Source organism: Budorcas taxicolor, chromosome 2 (assembly GCF_023091745.1).
Source record: "Budorcas taxicolor isolate Tak-1 chromosome 2, Takin1.1, whole genome shotgun sequence".
NCBI classification, from domain to species: domain Eukaryota; kingdom Metazoa; phylum Chordata; class Mammalia; order Artiodactyla; family Bovidae; genus Budorcas; species Budorcas taxicolor.
Window position 1 is genome coordinate 133,995,302 of NC_068911.1, and position 20,852 is coordinate 134,016,153.

General features: G+C 36.7%; 1 protein-coding gene across 1 annotated transcript in view; it reads right to left on the reverse strand.

Annotated features, from left to right (window-relative positions):
* Positions 1 to 290: 290 nt before the first annotated feature.
* Positions 291 to 20,852, reverse strand: part of ORC2 (origin recognition complex subunit 2) — a 30,045-nt gene continuing 9,483 nt past the window's right edge. Inside the window, exons 6-16 of the mRNA XM_052635763.1 lie at positions 19,461 to 19,521; positions 16,707 to 16,900; positions 15,617 to 15,715; positions 13,372 to 13,481; positions 10,908 to 11,040; positions 9,996 to 10,089; positions 7,361 to 7,507; positions 6,576 to 6,747; positions 3,624 to 3,685; positions 2,639 to 2,757; positions 291 to 618 (exon numbers count right to left, since the gene is read on the reverse strand). Coding sequence (XP_052491723.1) covers positions 532 to 618; positions 2,639 to 2,757; positions 3,624 to 3,685; positions 6,576 to 6,747; positions 7,361 to 7,507; positions 9,996 to 10,089; positions 10,908 to 11,040; positions 13,372 to 13,481; positions 15,617 to 15,715; positions 16,707 to 16,900; positions 19,461 to 19,521 — 1,278 coding nt within the window. The 3' untranslated portion in view covers positions 291 to 531. The remainder of the gene's footprint in view (positions 619 to 2,638; positions 2,758 to 3,623; positions 3,686 to 6,575; positions 6,748 to 7,360; positions 7,508 to 9,995; positions 10,090 to 10,907; positions 11,041 to 13,371; positions 13,482 to 15,616; positions 15,716 to 16,706; positions 16,901 to 19,460; positions 19,522 to 20,852) is intronic.

A 20,852-nucleotide genomic window follows, 5' to 3' on the forward strand; every position in this document is an offset into this window, starting at 1 on the left:
AGAAAGCTGAAAATCACCTACTTTCCCCCAGTCCTATACCTTTTATTAAGCCATTTCAGAAACAGTAAAAGGATGATCTGCCTACTCCATTATACGCTTCAGTTCTGACACGCAGAATAGCAAATAGAGCATTTACTTTATGCCACTGTCTGTAACTTTCACACTCTGGAACAAGCACATTTGCAAATACAGTGATAAAAGGCCCTCAAAAAAATTAGGAGCATCATCTCTGGTATAAAAGAATTCAAAAACATCCAGTTCCACAGTTCCCTGAGCACACTGTTCCTTCAGCAAGAAGTCTCCAGAGAGGTAATGAATGAAAGGCACGTTTTCTCCAATTTGAGGACTGCTGCATAGTACTAGGATGGTATACCAGCCAGGCTAATCCCGGTTCTAGGTGATGACATTACCCCTCCCCATTTAAGATCTGTACACTGATGAGTCTAATGTTGGATGTAAACACAACACTTTAGAGGAGTGGCAGCTGGGGTATAACTCTTCCACAGAAGATTCCAAGAGTACAGGAGTGCTTTACAACTCCTCTTCTTCCTTTTCCAGGAAATCAGTCAGTATTCCATTGTCAACAGGAATTAATAAATATTCCACTCCATCAGTTCCCTGAAAGATGTGAGAATACCTGAATGTTAGTCATTTGTAAGAAATGTATTTGAAATATACATTTATTTGAAATGTTAAACAAAAAATGGACTTGATTTCATTAATACTTTACCTGAATAAAGAAATATAAAAGACAAGGGCAGCCAAGGGACACACAGGGATATATAGCTATTAAATACACTGAGTTTATAGTTAAACCACTTTATAGTGGAAAAGACGACTAAGGAATGAGACGGTGGGTATTTCCTGCTCTTTCTAAAACACTACACCACTGATACCTCTGTTCTTTTATTCCCTTTTTAACTGGATCCTTCCTATTGGCTACAGGTTCAGGTATCTCCAATTTCAAAACAACCCTTACTAGACTCCTCATTTCTCTGCAACCATCATAAACCCATGGCACCTTTCCAGAAGAGCTGTCTATAAATGGTGGTCTCCATTTCCTCACTTTTCACTCAACCCAAGCCAACCGACCTGCCGCCATCGTTATCATGTCACACCAAGAGAGCTTTTGGTTAGGCCACCAAGGAGTCCCATTTTCCTAGATTCACTATGCATCTTCCGTCTTTGTCTTTTTGGCCTCTCAGCAGCACCTGACACTGCTGGCCTATGAATGTGCTTCCCTTCTCGGCTTCTGTGACATCTTGGTTTTCTTCTTGGCTATCTGGCTGTTCCACCCCTGCAGGCTTATCTTCCATTTGGCCATTAAATATCACAATTCTAGGCTTAGTTCCGGGCCTTCTAATCTCACTATATGTTCTCTAGATTGTCTCACCAAAGCCAGTTTCCATTATAATATAAATATGTAGGAATCATAACCTTTTATCTCTAGCCCAGATCTTTTCTCTGGTATCTTGTCCCAGGAATCCAAATGCCCAGCTGACATCTCCACTTGAAAATGTCAGGAGAACCTCAACTGGAGTAAGTCCAAATATACTAAGACCATGAACTCATGCTCTATCTCCCCAAAATGTTGCTCTTTCAGCTTCTCATCCAGTGATGCCACCATCTCTCTGGTTAGGGAGGAAAAAAACAGGCCAGAAACCAGGAATCACTCTTGACACTCTCTTTTCCGTTGGTTCCCATATCCAGTCTGTCATCAGTTCTTGTTAATTTTGAGTCCCAACCACTTTTCTCTTTCTAACCTAGTCCAGAGTGCCATCATCTCACCCAGGCTACTAACAGCTTCCTAGCTGGCCTCCCTGGAGAAGGAAATGGCAACCCACTCTAGTATTCTTGCCTGGTGAACCCCACGGATGGAAGAGCCTGGTGGGCTACAGTCCACGGGGTCGCAAAGAGTCGGACACGACTGAGCGACCTCACTTCACTTCACTTCACAGCTGGCCTCTGTGTGCTAAGGTTTGGCAATGCCCACCTTCCGCTGCCCCATCCCACTCTCCATACCATTGTCAGAACAATTTTCTCAATGACTTCTCATTATTTCAGAATGAAACAGGATTGTGTCATGCTGGCTGCTGTTTTGTTCCAGAGCCTCTCTACATGCTGCTCCTGCCTAGAACGCTCTTCCTTCCCGTGATGACTGTAAATCTCCTAGTCTTCCTTTAGGTCTCAGCGGTCTCTTCTGATACACATAATTAGGCCAAATCCACCTACTGTAATATGTCCTTTCAGAACCATGTCCCTCCTAATCACAGGACCTAACCACAATTTAAATGTTGCATGTATGTTGATTATTTGACAAATGCCCATCTTCTCCATTAGGACATTAAGCTTTATGTGCTCAATACACATAGACTGGATTACTGAATAGAGAAAGGAAACGGTTATCTGACTCATTTCTATTGGCCTGTTTGTTGCTCTGAACTAGAAGTCCTAAGTCTTCTGCTCCATGCTGAAGTGGAGTACTTCTACCTTCTTCCTACAGAACTCAAATGGCACACTGCCTAAATGGGTCCTTGTGACCCACCAAGGCAACCTCAGTTTCATAACAGGCATACTTGTCCTTATGTAAACAAGAGACGCTATTCCTGGCATACAATGTTATAGAGCAAAGTCTCACCTTCTTTGTTCTTATAAGCTTGTGGTCCCTAAATTCAGTTAACTGGGCCCGAAGTGTCAGATCACTATTGACAAGGAATGCCTCCCGACACTGCTGGTAAAAGTCTTGAAAACAAAGTCCTGGAGAGTTCAAAAGAAGATATGAACGTAAGTCAGTATTTAAGACATGACCCCATATATGCATACCCATGCTGAAAAACACAGGAAAAAAGTGCTATTACCCGAGTATGTCAGAGCAGTCAGTAAATGCTGAGTAAACACCTCTTGAAGAAGCAAAACTAGAGAATACTTGGTGTTATATACTGTGGCTTACGTTTTTTAATGAGAACTGATTGGTTGAAAGCAGTCAACTGTGGCCAAGGATAATATAATCTCATGGGCAATTGTAAACAGCGTGAGTAAAGTTGACTTTTTTAAAAGAGGGAACTAGTAAGTCAAGTGAGAGCTGAATTTTTTTTTAAACATTTTTTCAGTCTTTATTGAATTTGTTATGATATTGTTTCTATTTTATGTTTTGTTTTTTTGGCCACCAGGCATATGGGATCTTGGCTCCCCAATGAGGGATCGAACCTGAAACTCCCACATTGGGAGGTGAAGTGTTAACCACTGGACTACCAGAGGAGTCCCCTGAATGATTATTAAAATGTGTTTAACAGATTATTTTCATTCAAGTTAAAGAAAATCTGAGTTGCCCAGTATATGAAATATATGTAGCTGGTAGACACACATCCATAGTTAGCAGAGGAAATTTAAGAATTATACTGGATTTGTTTTTCAATTTGTATTGACAAATAATACAAATAGCCTGCTCAGCAGTGTATCTGTAGGGTTGCTTGAAATTTTTCGATATGGCAGACACAGTGATCAAGGAGCAAACCATCTATTTACTGCTGTGAAACACTGCAGTGCTATTATTAGATTCCAAGACAAAGAATTTATGGGATGCAACAAAGGTCACGCAATTTAATATCATAAATATTGGATACCAGTGTAAGAAGGGTTATCCTGGTTATCCAGCTGATACTTTATTAGTAGCCGGAAAATTCCCCTAAGGAAAAAAACAAAAACAAATTGAAATCCAGAATGTTAACATCCAGCCGAAAACAGTTAATAGTCAAGTACACAAAGACTGTGAAACACTCAGCCTGTTTATATTACCTTCCTTTCCTTTTTCAAAGAACATCATATCCTGGACTACTTAAAAAGACGCATTTTTACTTCCTTTTAAAGAAAATCTAGGAATACAGCTGGAATACAGCTCACCTTTGAACACCATGGGTTTGAACTGCATGGGTCTGCTCACATATGAAGCCTGGCATGCTGCAGTCCATGGGGTTGCAGAGTCAGACACGACTGAGGGACTGAACCTGAGCCGCACTTACCTATGCGTATTCTTCAACAGTAAACACTACAGTACTACACAGTCCCTCGTTAACTGACTCTGCAGATGCAGGGGAATATGGAGTGCTGACTATGAAACGTTAGACACAGATTAACCCCCATGTTGTTCAAGGGTCAACTTTTTGTTAGACTGGAGATTAGCTTACTATAGAAAACCTGGAATATATAATAAAAACTAAAGAAAGAAAAAAAAAACTAAAGAGAAAAATATTAATTCCATAACCCTAAAATTATAGCCACTAACATTTGATGTGGAGATCATATTTGCATATGCTGCTTTCTCAAGTCTTTGTGGAATGAAGTACTGTGAAAACATAAATTCATGCATTTATATATGGTATACACCATTTTAAACCATTTTTTCACTTACTTATTTTCCCATGTCTTAAAATTCTTCCTATCAGTTTTTAATGCCTGCTCATTTATCATACCACACATTTACCATTTTCCTACTGGTTTTGGATGTTCACATTACTTCCAATTTAAATTAATAAAAAATAACACCACATTAAATACAATTGTAATAAATATTCATTCATGTTTTTGGAACTGTTTCTGTAGGAGAGTGTACCAGGTAGAATTACTAGGTTGGAAGCAGTGTTATACAAAACTAAACTTCCCAGAAGTCCCTGGATATGGCAAAAATTTTAAACCTTTGCATTTTCATTTTTATTACAGTCTAGAAGATAATTTCTACAAGCACACTTTGGATCATCTCAATGACCACTTTATAACTTAGTACACAGCTGAATTTGGTGAAGATTTTTTGATCAATCACATTCATACCAAGTACAGACTAAATGTGTATTGGAGTGTAAAGGCTGAACCAAAGCAGCACCGGAGGCTAGCATATAGACATTTGGGAATGCCAAACTAAAAACAATTGCTTTAGAGCAGTCAGTGTCACGTTGAGAGTATTTGCACTGCTGGATTCCCAAGTTTATACGCAGTAACTTGCAACAGTCCATTAGGAGTAACCATAATAGTAAAATTGAATGAACACTTTTTCTATTCCCAATTCCATCAAAAATTCTGATTAGATATCCATTTAACATACGTGCTAAGTTGCTTTAGTCATGTCTGACTCTGCGACTCCATGGACTGTAGCCTGCCAGGCTCCTCTGTCCATGGGATTCTCCAGGGAAGAATACTGGAGTGGGTTGCCATTTCCTTCTCCAGGGGATCTTCCTGATCCAGAGATTGAACCCACGTCTCCTGCATTGGCCGGTGGGTTCTCTACCACTGAGCCATCTGGGAAGTCACTTAATACATATTTCATTGTTAATGCACTGATAATCTTTTAAGTGTACAGAAATAGCTTTAAAGAATAATAGAATTCATTAAAATTAGCATTTGAGGGTTGACATCACAAGGGAGTCTTGTGATGATAAAGCTGCATATCTTGACTGTGGTAGTAGTTACACAAAGTTACACATGTGACCAAACGGCACAGAGCTAACACACATATGTGCAAATAAGTGCACGTATCAAAACTGAAATCTGAATGAGCTCACACCGCTCTGCAGTGTGAGCTACTGGCAGGGGGTGGTTGGGAAAGAAATGCTCTGGACCTCCCTGTACGTTTCTCTGTGGCCTCCCTGTGAGGCTACTGCTGCTGCTGCTGCTAAGTCACTTCAGTCATGTCTGACTCTGTGCAACCCCAAAGACGGCAGCCCACCAGGCTCCCCTGTCCCTGGGATTCTCCAGGCAAGAACACTGGAGTGGGTTGCCATTTCCTTCTCCAATGCATGAAAGTGAAAAGTGAAAGTGAAGTCACTCAGTTATGTCCAACTCTTAGCGACCCCATGAACTGCAGCCTACCAGGCTTCTCCATCCATGGCATTTTCCAGGCAAGAGTACTGGAGTGGGGTGCCATTGCCTTCTCCAGTGAGGCTACTAAAAAGCCTTTTTCAACAGCTTAATTACGCAATTTATTTTTTGCTGGCTTATGCTATATACAACTTTTCTTAGCCTTTATTCACTAGCTCTTATTAACTCATATATGCAACTTGGTTAGGCTGCTGAAGGGTTTCACTGGAGACACTATATACAAAGATTTTCAAGGTTTAACAGTATGAGCTTTGGAACCACATAGATAGGAATCAAAATCTCTGTGCCCTTTACCATTCACCTTAGAGTGGTTATGGAGATCAGAAAAGCTATTTCGTGTAAAGGGCTCTGTGTCTGAGTCATAATGCTCAATATGTAATTAAAAATAACTATCACATGTAAGTAAAATCCATGAAAATTCTACTGTTTCCTCAACGATGACCACTGAGATGTTCTTACTCAGAAACAAAAAATCTATTAAAAATGCTGGTACCCCTGCTTTATTATTGGGCAATTTGAGACTACTATTGAGTAGTCTATCTAATGCATAACCCAGTACTAGCGACTATCATTATCACTGATAATATTTCTCTTAATCCTGCAAACTTAGTAAGGACTTTAAGCACTGCCATTCAAACCTAACAGGGCATATCTTAAAATGTGTAAAGTTTTTTTTTATAAAAAGAAGCAACAGTTTTCATTCTTACCTTGCATTCGGGGTAAGGCTTCGTAAGACATGAATTAGGGAACTAAGTGGTAGTGATCCAGACTGTTTAACCAGAAGAGAATTCTCATAGGAGGTTTCTTCAGTATAATGACTGTATGTAGTAGTTTCATACCAGAGCCAGTTATAAAGACTCTGCTTTGCATGATCCCACACTAGAATACATGATCAAAAAAAATAAGAATGACTAATTATTTTCATATGGTCCTGTTACTAGATTTCACTCTAGGAAAGAACAAGAAAGCATTAAATAAAAAGTGAATCCTGAAAATTTTCATGTTTGCTATTTCACCATCTAAATCAGTACCTTACAATCTAATTTCACTGTCAATCACCATCTGAATCTTTATGTGTATATTAAATGCAGGTTAAAATATATTAACACTACCAAGGCATTCCTTTAAAAAATTTAATAATTTAGCATTTTGTTTTACACGATTATCACAAAATCTCTGAACTAAAGGCATAAAATAAATATTGCAGTATTACAAAGAACAGTCAGAAAGAAACCAAAATAATAGTTGGGTCTCCTCTTCTTCAAGAAACTTTACCATAAAACATACCCTTTACTATCTAAATTTTTATTTCCAAGAATTATGTTCTAAATCAGATTGAGGACACCTATATTTTTGGCAACTGTGTCTTCAAACATGGAACAAAGGAAATGTATACGTAAAAACAATACAAATGCTGTGACTTACAACATTAAGACAAGTAATTTTCAAAGACTGTTACCTCAAGAAGAAAAAACAGTAACATTCAACTTACTGAGAGGAGCATTGAGGTGATCAATAGATGCTATAAGGTATATATTACGTAAAGATGATAACTGTCCAATAATTTGCTGGCTTTTGTCTCCTCTCAACATTTGGCTATCCAAGTTGTGAATAAGCAGAAAGAGTTCTAAAGAAGAATCTAAAAGGGAAGAGAAGTCAATTATTATTTTCAGTGAGTACTTGTAAAGACCCCACCACATGCAAGGCTTATATATTGAAGAACATATCAAAGTAATACAGGACAAAACAGCTATTGTTAGGGGTATGCAATTTATTTGAGAAGATATGTCAGTCACTCATAAAACAGGCAAGACATTATTATACTCTTAAAAAAATGAAATTCATTGAAAATCAGTAGACTATGAAGCAGTTAAAGACAACTGGAATGGTTAACACTTGAATCAGTCCATGAAGTAACCAGTTTTCATAAGGCATAGGAAATAAGGCAAGGTACATGTTAGATTGGGAGGTGAATCTGTGGATGTTGAACTGCAAGGGGGGAGGGATCCCCATCCCTAAAAGAGTTCACATTAAGCATTAAGAGAGAATATAGAAAACCTCCATTATCATAAAAGCCAAGAGACGAAAACAACAAGAGAAGGGGAGAGGCCTACGATATTCCTCAAGGCACAAAGAAGGTCAGAGAAGTAAAATATAAAAGCCAGTGAAGGTAAAATTTGAATAACTAAAATGTTTATGATTTACATAATTATAAATATATTTAATATAAATTATAGATTATATAATACAGATTATATACTACATATACACATTAAAAATGACTCAGGCACCAATTTTAATGAGCATACAAATAATATCAAAATCATCTATTAAATCATTCAGTTCAGTTCAGTCACTCCGTCATGTCTGACTCTGCGACTTCATGAATTGCAGCACGCCAGGCCTCCCTGTCCATCACCAACGCCTGGAGTTCACTTAGACTCACGTCCATCAAGTCAGTGATGCCATCCAGCCATCTCATCCTCTGTCGTTCCCTTCTCCTCCTGCCCCCAATCCCTCCCAGCATCAGGGTCTTTTCCAATGAGTCAACTCTTCGCATGAGGTGGCCAAAGTACTGGAGTTTCAGCTTCAGCATCATTCCCTCCAATGAACACCCAGGAGTGATCTCCTTCAGAATGGACTGGTTGGATCTCCTTGTAGTCCAAGGGACTCTCAAGAGTCTTCTCCAACACCACAGTTCAAAAGCATCAATTCTTCGGCACTCAGCTTTCTTCACAGTCCAACTCTCACATCCATACATGACCACTGGAAAAACCATAGCCTTGACAAGATGGACCTTGGTTGGCAAAGTAATGTCTCTGCTTTTGAATATGCTATCCAGGTTGGTCATAACTTTTCTTCCAAGGAGTAAGCGTCTTTTAATTTCATGGCTGCAGTCACCATCTGCAGTGATTTTGGAGCCCCCCAAAATAAAGTCTGACACTGTTTCCACTGTTTCCCCATCTATCTGACATAAAGTGATGGGACCAGATGCCATGATCCTAGTTTTCTGAATGTTGAGCTTTAGGCCCACTTTTTCACTCTCCTCTTTCACTTTCATCAAGAGGCTTTTTAGTTCCTCTTCACTTTCTGCCATAAGGGTGGTGTCATCTGCATATCTGAGGTGATTGATATTTTTCCCGGCAATCTTGATTCCAGCTTGTGCTTCTTCCAGCCCAGAGTTTCTCATGATGTACTCTGCATAGAAGTTAAATAAGCAGGGTGACAATATACAGCCTTGACGTACTCATTTTCCTATTTGGAACCAGTCTGTTGTTCCATGTCCAGTTCTAACTGTTGCTTCCTGACCTGCATATGGGTTTCTCAAGAGGCAGGTCAGGTGCTCTGGTATTCCCATCAAGCATAACCAATTACTCCATTTAATTGTTAGTCGCTCAGTCATGTGTGACTCTTTGCCACCTCATGGACTGTAGTCTGCCAGGCTCTTTTGTCCATGGAATTCTCCAGGCAAGAATACTGGAGTGGGTTATCATTTCCTTCTGCAGGGGGTCTTGCCGACCCAGGATCAAACCCAAGTCTAGTTATTGCAGGCGTATTCTTTACCATCTGAGCCACCAGGGAAGCCCCCAATTAATTGTTAAGCAATGACTAAAGGACAATTGTTAGGCCCTAAATAACTTTATTTTTATTCTTCTGAAATGCTTATATAACCAAAACATTCATACCAAAAGAACAATTTTTTTCCCATTTTTCAGATTTTAGTATATGAAATTATTCAAATGGATTGGTATTTCCTCAGGATAAAGAAATAATACTTTATAAACATATTAAACAATATAAAACTATGAGATACAGATGTTCAAATTGGCTGGAAGCACTTCACACTAGCCAAAAAAAACTGGAAAATTATTCTGAAGTAGAAGGTTTTGGAAAAAAAAAAAAAGGGCTTTGGCTATATAAGTTCAAGATAGCAGGAGCAATTCTTTAATTCTGTTAGTTAAGTGAAATTCACAGAAAAGGAAAGGAGAAATTATTTTAAAGAAATCTAAATCAGCAATGAGAGAAATATCATTATTAAAACTGCCCACATTTTTGTGTATACTAGTACACAAACAATAAGTGGATGCTCAGCTTCACCCTATAACTACAGAACATCTTCACATTACCTTCTTTAAATTTATTTGTTATCCACTCTAGCTGATCCAGCACACTGCGGAAAGTACCCATATGATCAAGGACTTCTGTTACAGAATTCAGGATCTATGTCATAAAAGTGCAAGAGATATATCAGTTATAACTTATTCTGTCATGTAGGATAAAAACAACTAGCAAGTCAAACCTTTTTTTAAAAAAATAAATTTGGATTTCCCACCAAGTTTGAAAAATTACTTCAAAAGTCCTACTTTTTAAGGTAAGTAGATTAAGTAGATCTAATTTATTTTTTTGCATAAGTTATTACTAAAAGGAAATAGGGAAGCAAAGGTGTAAAGATAATACAAGCAGGGTAGTAAAAATACAAAACAAACCCAACAATATGAGAAATATTATAAAACTATAGATTTATCAAATGAAAGAGGGTCCAAACATTTAGGACATTTTTAAAAAGGAGTATTATATTGGTTAATATCCAGAGCCCAAAAGGCTTAAATTCATTTTCAAATGATGAAGAGAAATGAGCATCTGGTGTAAAAATGATCAAAGAATGATAACTATTACTTAACTTTTCACTATCTTTAAAGTATCAAAGTGACATAAAAGCATAATGAAGTTGAAGTTTTCCATAATCTTATCCTTCAGAGAAGTGTTGTAGATAGTCAATGTAGTAAACAAAGCTAACATTTCCCTAAGATGTTAATACATTCTCAGTTACCAAATAGGAAATTCAAGGATGGGGATTCAAAGCTAGAACCCTCTGAGTCCAAACATGTGATCTTCAGCACCATGCAATTCTACTAGTGTAAAAACTAAAAACAAAAAATGAATGCTTCAGAATATGAAATAGCATTCTCTTTAACATGACGGTATGGATTGGCAGGGGATATGATGTTACTCCTTTTTAAAACATTTTTAAAACTTACTGATTTCACACTGATTCCAGGAAAGAAGCCATTGATGACAATATGTATGCAATCCTGCAGCATGGTGGTTCGAAATCTTTCTAGTAAATCTCTCTTAGAACCCAAACCATAAAGCACAATGTTGAACCCCAGGCTGTAAGAAAAAGAGCACTCACGAAATTGAAGTTCAGTACTTATTGCCAATTTTATAATCAACCAGTTTCCTTCATTTAGGCTTATCAAGAATACAGGAAGAACTGGCATGGCTAAATAATGATTAATATATTGATTCCCAACATACATAAAGAAAAAGCACAATTTTGTTATCTGTACACCAAGCTTGTAGTTTCAACTTCCAGTAGCTTTCTCTCTAGCTCCGATTGTGGTTCAGTGGCCAAGTCATGTCTGACTCTTTGCGACCCCAAGGACTGCAGCACACCAGGCTTCCCTGTCTTTCTCTATCTCCTAGAGTTTTCTTAAACTCATGTCCATTGAGTCTGTGATGCATCCAACCATCTCATCTACTGTCACTCCCTTCTCCTCCTGCCCTCAATTTTTCCCAGCATCAGGGTCTTTTCCAATGAGCTTGTTCTTTGCATCAGGTGACCAAAGTATCAGAGCTTCCTATAACCTTTCAAGTAATAGGAGGAAAGAGAGAACAAAGCACTAGGTATAAGAAACTAAAAAAATTTTAATAGGCTGAAGCAGAGTTTTAATTGAGAGATTAAACTGGAAAAGTAAGCAGGGACCAGGTCACAAAAGGTCTTGTTAAACCAACTAAGACATTAATTGAATTTTATTCTCAGGAATATGATCATTTAAAGTTAGTAGTCAGGTGTCAAGTGAAAGGTTTTAAGTAGGAAAGTAACATGATCTTTTTAGAAAGATTACACTGGCTGAGCTGGGGAATGGATAGGAAGGAGGGTAAAACTGAAGACTATGGACTTGAATTAGGTGTCATGGAGAAAAACACGGTGTCAAGAGCTTTATGGATCAAATCGGTTGGATTTGGAGAATGATTACACATGGAAGATAAGTGAAAAGGACTATTAAGAATAACTCAGTTTTTTGGCATTGGCAACTATATGATTAAGTGATATTCACTACCCTAGGTAGTCGGGGCAGGTGGAAATGATGGGTTTAAGATAAGTTAAATTTTATGTATAATGAATTAGTTATAGAACTTCTACATGGATACTTTCAATATAATTCATGTCTGCTGCTGAAGTGAATTTTGGCTGGGCTAGAGACACAGTTATGGGAGTTATTCACATACAAAGAGTAACTGAAGCCAAGAGAGTGGATGAGACAACCCAGAACATCAAGCATGAACGGTCAAGTTAAAGTTCAACTCCATGATTGTTTATGGAGTATATATGAGATGCTCTGCAGCAATGCAGGATAGCCTAGAAATAGAAGAAAAGAAGAGCTAAATCCCCAAAGGCAGAGATTAGCAAGGTAAAAGCAGCAGGAAAAACAAAGCAAGGGAATTCAGAGAACCAGCAATTCTACTGAAGTAGCTGACTATGAGGTCTAGGCTGGGAAGCAAAGCAAATCAAGTTATCAAAGTTGACATATGGGAAGAAAACTGGTGGGCTGTGGGGTAGGATTAGAGTGAAGATCTGCCATATAAATTTATAATGAACAGATACACAAATAGTTACTTAGAGGAGATGAGGTCCTAACAGGGAAGAAGATAATTTTCTTACTAGCATAATCCTTTGATTTATTATTGGCAAAAGAAAACCAGGATCAACTAGGGAAAACTGTGGCAATTTCTATGTTCTTACTGCACTCACATTTTAGCATATGTTTTAAACACTTCCTTATACTAAGTTTCTTTTAAATACAAATATAAAAACAATTATAGAAAAACATTTCTATATTTTAATTTTTACCATTCTAGGTATTTTAATGAAAGTTTAAAATTTTACCTTAAGTATTTGAGAAATGATAAAATATTCTAAAAAACAATTTAAAAATGGTAAAATAATATTTATAGACCAGATCTCATGAAATTTGAAGGTTTATAGTACATGTAAATAGAATGGGATTAAAAGAAAAATACATGTTCTTTCATTTTAGAAACTTGGCTGTGAAAAACTGAAGTAAAATCTGATATATTTATCAATTGTGACAAATTGTATTTTCAAATATTTTTATAAGTAATAGTTCATAATTCTAAGAAAGGCTATTTAGTTTATAAAAGCTTTCAAATTTGATCAAACTTAGAAAAGACACATTTTCTGTAAATTGGAATTTCTGAGAAGAGTCATATAATAATATGACATTTCTACATTTGGGTCATAAAACTGGGAAAACATCTATTTTTTCAAATTTTTACACATAAGTAAAAATGCATATCAAGGTCACTGCAAAAAGAAAAATTAATGTCTAACTGCTTTGATTTTAACAGACTTATGTATATATATTATTATGTAAATATATTTATTTTACAGAGGTTTGCAATGATAATAGTACTTACTGTAACTGTAACATCCATTTATGAAATAACTGTTCATGCTGTTGATTTAGTTGTTTAAGTTCAGCAGAAAAGGAAGGAGAAACCTTGCTCAGTAAGTTGTGCAAAGTTTGCTTTAAAAAAAAGGAAGAGGGCAGAAGAAGATCACTCTCAAGTCACATACATCAAATCAATTCAAAGTAAAAATATTCCCTTACAGGTCAAGGTTAGAAGAGGCTATTAGTGGTAATATTACTTTAATCAGGTTTGGTAATGAGTGCATCTACTGAATATACATAGTATTTCAATATTTGTTTTTGTAAAATGTTATATACTCTTACATACAAACATGTAAAACGGTAATGAATTTGCTAAGTTTTGTCTAGAACCATTTACATGACAATGAACTCCAAATGTAAGGCTTTAATTTCTAAAAAAAAACTGTTACCATCATGAGATGATTAAACCTGCTTCCCAGTTTTGACAACAAATCCAGACGTTCTGGTGACTAAACAAAGCTCACTTCTTGAAATGAAAACACTAGCAAAAAGCTGTATATCCCTTTTTACCTTGGCACTACTGTGCTTTCATCATGCTATCCTTTAAGTAAAATATTCTGTTAATACTGAAGACTAGTGCAGCAATCAAGATTCTAAACACTCTAGCCTATAGTTTGTATTTTTTGCCAACAGTTTTAATTTATTCACATACTTAAAGAGAAATAGGACAAATTCTAAGTGAAATGTTAAGCAGGTAGCTTTAAAAAATTTCTCTCTCCATCTGTGCCTAATTACATTACTAGCCCCAGCACTTGCCGCTCCCCTATCCATACCGTTTGCTGTGTGACTTTGCAATGCCTCCCACTCAACAAGTGAGTCTAGTCCCCTGCCCTTTGACTTTGTTTTCAGCCACGTCATTTACCATGGCTACCAGAATGAGGCAGAAGAGACAGAGACAGTTTTGAGCCCAGGTTTTACGAGGTCTTTTTTTTTTTCCACTTCTGTCTCTGACATTGTCATGAGAAGAACATGCCTCTGGTAGCCTTCCAAGGAGGTCCAACAAGGAAGACAGATATGTGGAGCAAATCCTAGATCGGCCAACTCCCAGCTAACTGGAAGACATGAGAAATAAATGCGTCTTGACATGTGCTACTAAGACTGTATCCATCAGCTATGTCTGCAATTTATGAAAGACTTTCCTTTCTTTCATTATCAGTAACAGGTGTTTCTTTCATTCTCTGAGAGATCTTCGTCTCTAGGTCCTGTGAAGTCCTACTCTGACCCTCCACTTTCCCCCACCCCCATGCTGCTTGTATAAAAACAGATGCACTAAGAAGATGTTAGTGCCATCTCTTCCTTGGAACAATGTGGTTTCTTGACACATGTTTTCAGCTAGTCTCTGATTTGAGTTGCAATACCAATGAGCCAGGTAGAAAGAAACAAAACACCCAAAAAAACCAACCACACAGCACCATGTCATTCAGGTCAGTGGTCTACCCAATAATCTCCTTTCTCTTTTCTATAGCTTGAAAACTCTGTCAAAAGTCCTGTATACCTTAGAAAATTGCACTGAATTCTACTTTCAGGAAATAATAAAATCTTGATTCTCTGAGTCAATAACAATCTCTTATTGACTTACATTATCAAGCCCACTTTCTATCAAACATTTTCTTATTCAGATGGTTCTGTGTCTTGTCTTAGTGAGGTACGAATAAAAGCCCTAAGTCTAACTGTATGGTATTTTTTATATGACACACTGGAACCATAGTATATAGTAACCCTGTTATCTTACTGTACTGGACAGGCTTTCCATAATATCAGAAAGCAGAATACCCACTACGTTTTGCAAGGTTTTTAACTCAGAATCAGGTCAGTGTTTTATAACCAATGTGAGGTTCAATGAATATATGGGTTAAAATAACAATAGAGATTAATGGCACATGGATTTCAAAGAAACTATGACCCTGCACAGGGAACTATATTCAGTATCGTGATAAACCATACTGAAAACAATGTGAAAATATATATATAGATGTATAACTGAATCACTTTGTTGCACAGTAGAAATTAATACAACACTATAAATCAAGTATACATATGTCAATAAAATAAAAAAAGAAACTATGACCCTGATGATTACTGTCGGTCCTGAAGAAATGACAAATAAGAGAAAAACATAATTATAGTACTCTTCAGATTTTGCTGCTTATGTAGTATATTTTTCAGCTCACAATAAAAGAAATTTAGAAGTAGCCTTCATTGCAACTTACCTGATCCAATTTAGCCCTCTTTAGTTTCTGCAGTGTCCTATCAGAGGTTAAAACTTTAGAACTGCTGTGGGCTTCAAAGTATTCTTCTACTAAGTGACTCTGAAAGCGGACAAAGCAAAGTCAGTTCTTAGTTTCAGATATTTGTTTTATATCAAAACTAGATAGTAACAGCAGTGTAGAACAGGGTAAGTGAAATTCTTTATTTGGCAGTCAGTATTTTCTTTTTGAAGCAACAACACTTTGATTAAGGACCAAGCAAAATCAATTCCAGTGATAAAACTAAGTAACACTTAGGATCATGAAAGTTGAAGAAAGTGACTAGTTTGTAGTAATCTGTCCAAAAACAATTCCTAAATTTCAACATATAATTCCCATTCAGACTTACAGAAAAAAAAAGGTTTTATATATTAGGACCTTTGTTTTGCCTCACACAGTCCTAGCAAATTCTTTAATTAGTACAGGTGAAGGACTGTGAAAATGAGAAAGATATCAACACCAAGGTTAAAATAAAAGACTTGCTTACTGTTCCAGTAAGATGACTGACCACGTATTCTATTGATTTGGGGCATGACTGACCTCTATGAAAGGAAGGAAGGAATGGAAAGCTATCAAGCAGTAGGCTCTGCTCTGAGTCTTTACAGAGAACGAGAGGATAATTAGCCCTTTCTCAGGCCATGATATGTGCAGTATCCCCCAAACAACTCAACCTGGATCCAGAGTCACAGCATTTATTATATATTTACACTAACCTGAGTATATCAACAGTGTTACAAAATAAAACTATATAAAAAGGTATATACTGAGAAGCCTTGCCTTCAATTATCCAACTAATATTTACTGAAAAGCTCTTTTTCAGTCAACTGAACTGCCAACTTTAGCATGCTATGGTATTGATATATGGATATGGAGAGAGAGAGGCCAGGATACAAAGTTCAGAAATACACATGTGGGAATTTATGTGAAAGGCTGAGAAAATGTAGAAAAGTAAAGTAAAAATATTGTGCTGATCCTCCCATTTGGATCTTTTAGGTAGCTTATCTTTGAGATATTACTAATTTTTCTTTCAGGTTAAAGTTCTCTCTTCACTTACTGTTTTCTTTCTCTTCATTTTCTTAGAAGGGGTTCCTCTGCAAACAGGACCTGAAACTACTCTATTCTGAGCTTGAATCTTTTGGCTCAATATGTCTTCATTAGTGTCCTCTTCATATTCCTGTGTGACCCCTTCATCATCCTCTGAGTTGGAAGCTGAATATTCACTTTCACTGTCAGAATGAGACCGTGGAACTGTGGGGGAAGAAGTAATTGGGAAAATTGGACAGCTTGACAAGAGAGATATTGTAGGGTATTAGGAAAGTGGGGGCATTGAAGTAAGAAACTGTGACTTCTGATTTTGCCATTACATGATGATGATCTCACCAGAGCTAGTTTTGTAGGTTTTATGAACACTAGTTTCCTCATTTATCAAATGAGGCTACCAATGCTTATTTAATAAAACAATGTGAAGATTACATTGAAATGCATATAAAGAACTAACAATGCCTAACACATAGGAACTGAGGCAGAAATTTTCAATCATACCTACTATGCTCTTTGCTTCTTCCTTGCTAATAGAATTCACTGTAAAATGTGGTAATGTGCTAAGGAATAAATAATCACAGTAAATTTAACTGTCTTTTCCTTTGCCCAATACATGCTCTCTCACCCTCCTTTGCTACCAGAGTTGGCTATGTAAACATTTAACTGATGAAACCTGAAGGAAAATTTGCTGGAAGCTTTTGGGAAAGATTCTCCTCAGTTACAAAAGGAAAGCCCCTTGGTAGCTAAGTGGGTAAAGAATCTGCTTGCCAATGAAGGAAGACGCAGGCTTGATCCCTAGGTCAGCTTCCTCTGGAGGAGGAAATGGCAATCCACTCCAGTACTTTTGCCTGGAAAACTCCATGGGCAGAGGAGTCTGGTGGGCTGCAGTCCATGGGGTCCCAAAGGCTTATACCCATAGCTTAAAGCTATGGAAGCCATTTTGCAATATAAAATATCAAAACTAAAGATGAAAAATGCCAGTGATAAAGCAAAAAGACAGGAAGAACAGGAAGATCCTTCATGATACTGTTGAGTCACTACATCAACCATGAACTGTGTATCTCTAGACTTCTTGTGATGTGAGATACTTCAACATCTTAAGCAATTGTTAAAGAGTTTTCCATTGCTGCCCATTGAAATGCCATCCTAACTGACAGAGCACTCAATATATGACAGTCACTACTTTAAGGACTACTAATACATAGGCACAATCCATCCCAGAGTTGATATAAAAGTTATATTTTTAAACAAACCAAAATGACCCCAACCACTCTCTAGAAATAATAAAGCTAGTTTTATAATCATAAAGTAAGGATAAAACTAGTTTTTATACTCAATAAGTATAAAACTATCATAAAAGGTTAAATTCCAAAAGAAATAATTTTAAGCAAATCACTATTTATTTTGAAGAGTAGATATACTTCAGAATATCCGGTCAGCATGTTAACAAATATAGATATTGAAAAAGAAAAAAAAAAAGGCTTGATTTTGTGGGCATATATAGCTTAGAAGATTCAATCTGTGGTGATTGCTGCCCATGGTGGATGCATGGGTTAGAAGTAGTAGGAGGTACCAGACAATGTCTTTATCCTATCTACATGAATACATCATACATGTTGGTGTATTTATTTGATGGTTATTGAGAAGGAAAAGGATGTTCACCTTCTCTCTAAAAAAGATTCTTTTGTGGAGTAAGGAGGAAATTAAGATGTGGGATGTATTTGACATAAAATAATAATAACAATTGCACATATAATCTTTTACTACTTTAGATATTCACTAATTTAGTATTATAAATTTTATGTTGATTAGAAATGTTGCATCAACTTTATACCTTGAAAAGAACGGCTACGAGGCATGGACTTAACAATGTCAGCTAATATTGTCAAGGAGTCAACCCCAAGAAAGGCACTGATATCTTTAGGAAACCAAGGTCAACAAGAAATCTGCCCCAAAGTTAAACATTTAAAAACCCCAAAACAGGGAGTTCCCTATAGTTCCAGTGGTTTGGGTTCCACATTTTCACTGCGGTGGCCTGGGTTCAATCCCTGGTCAGGGAACTAAGATCCTGCAAACCATACAGTGCTGCAAAAAAACCCCAAAAAACCCAAAACAAAAAAACCCCAAAACACTTTTAATTTCCCCAAAGGTGGGACTCATGTTTGTTTACTTGGCTTTGTATAGTATTCAGTATAACTGAATATTTTGAATTATTCCAATATAAAACTTCTTAATAAATCAACAGAACCATTTCTAACACTGTCTTAGGCAAATAAACCAGAAAGCATGTTATTATATTGAAGAAGAATTTTAACTAACCTTAATATCCACTGACTGTTATGTCAAAGACATGGTGCTAAGTGTTAAGAGTTAAAATATAAGATATAGTCCTTGCCCTTACGGGATTTACAGTTCAACTGAAGACGTGACCATATCCTTTCCATCATGGAAAGAAATAGCAGTAAGTAGTTATAATAATAAAAGATACTAATAGCTAACACCTGTTAAGCATATATCGTGGTCAAGCACTACTAAGCACATTTGACATTCTTTATTTCAATGAATCTCAAAATAACTCTGAGGCTGGTACCACTGTTGTCCCTACTTCACAAATGAGAAGAATTGAGGCACAGAGAAGTCCCTGTGACAGGCCAAAGAAAAAGTAAGCATTCTAAGGCTAGAACCTGTATATTTAACCATTATTGCCTCTTGTTTAGATGCTTTTTTTTTTTTTTATAAAAAACTCAGTGTTAAAAGAAATACACACCTATTAATCTCTTCCTTAGCCCACGAGGTGCTGTTGACAGAAATTCACTTTTATCATTGTTCTGTTCAAAAATAAAAAAGCAACATAGTTTTAAATAGTCAAATAATAATGATGACATGGAAATTAATGATGGATCTGGGTGCAAGAAAGGCTGGAAAGAAAAAAATATTTTGTTTTCAATAGATGACATTAGAACTAGAGGAGCTACCTCCTGGAACTAGGAAGACAATGACAAATGACTTTATTGGGGGAAAAAAAAGACTGTAACAACAAAAATGATACAAACAAATTCCAAAGGATTCTTAGAGCGATTCTATAAGTTGTATTCCAGACATCTGTAAAGTATGGACTTCTATTATTATGTAAAGAAAAAGCATAAATTTATCAGTGTTTGAACCATTCTTCACCTATCAGATTAGCAGAATATTTTTTTTTAAGAGGTAATACTGTTCAGTGATGATGAGTAAGCAAATGGGATTTGTTTAAATGGGATTCCTAGAGGCCTGGCGTGCTGCGATTCATGGGGTTGCAAAGAGTTGGACACGACTGAGCGACTGAACTGAACTGAACTGATACTTATGGCAATGGGCCTTTTAATGCACAAAAAATTTACTGGTGTTAAAGTAGTCTGTGAGGAGTCTTCCCTGGTGGTCCAGTAGTAAAGAAATCTGCCTTCCAAAATGCAGGAGACATGGGCTGCACCCTCTGTCGGGGAACTAAGATCCCACATGCTGTGGGGCAACTAAGCCTGCACGCCCCAACTAGAGAAGTCCAGGCCCTGCAACTGGAGAGCCTGTGTGCCCCAGCAAAGGCCCAGCATGGCCAGAAGTAAAAACAGTCTGTGAGGACAGACACAGAGGTTTCTACTTCTTGCTTCTGTACTCTTAATTTTTTTAAACATCTATAGCGATATAACACGTTTTTCTTTTCTTTATAAAATCTAATACTTTAACACTATTCAATTTCTGCAGAATAAAATGCCTATGGTTGTATACATGGTAACACTATTGATGATAAAAGATAAAACACCCTTTTTTTTTTGGCAACATGAATATATGACACAAAATATAAGTCTGCTGTCTTGTGATAAGTCGATGGCACTAGTTATAAATATAATAACTAAATTTTGATTCAGGATATTAATAGTAGTATTATAATAGCTGATCTGATCCACGGGTTTATAAAATATATCATTGTATATTTTAAACTTTTTTGATACAGATCCTTAATTTTTTAAAAATATTTGGCCACCTTGATCCAGTACACATGTGCATATATACCTGAGTTAAATTATGATAATACTTATAATACAGAAATTTCCTGTTTTATCCTATTTCATTTTTTAAAAATTGTAGATCATGTCCTACCAAACTGATTTCTGGATTGAGAACT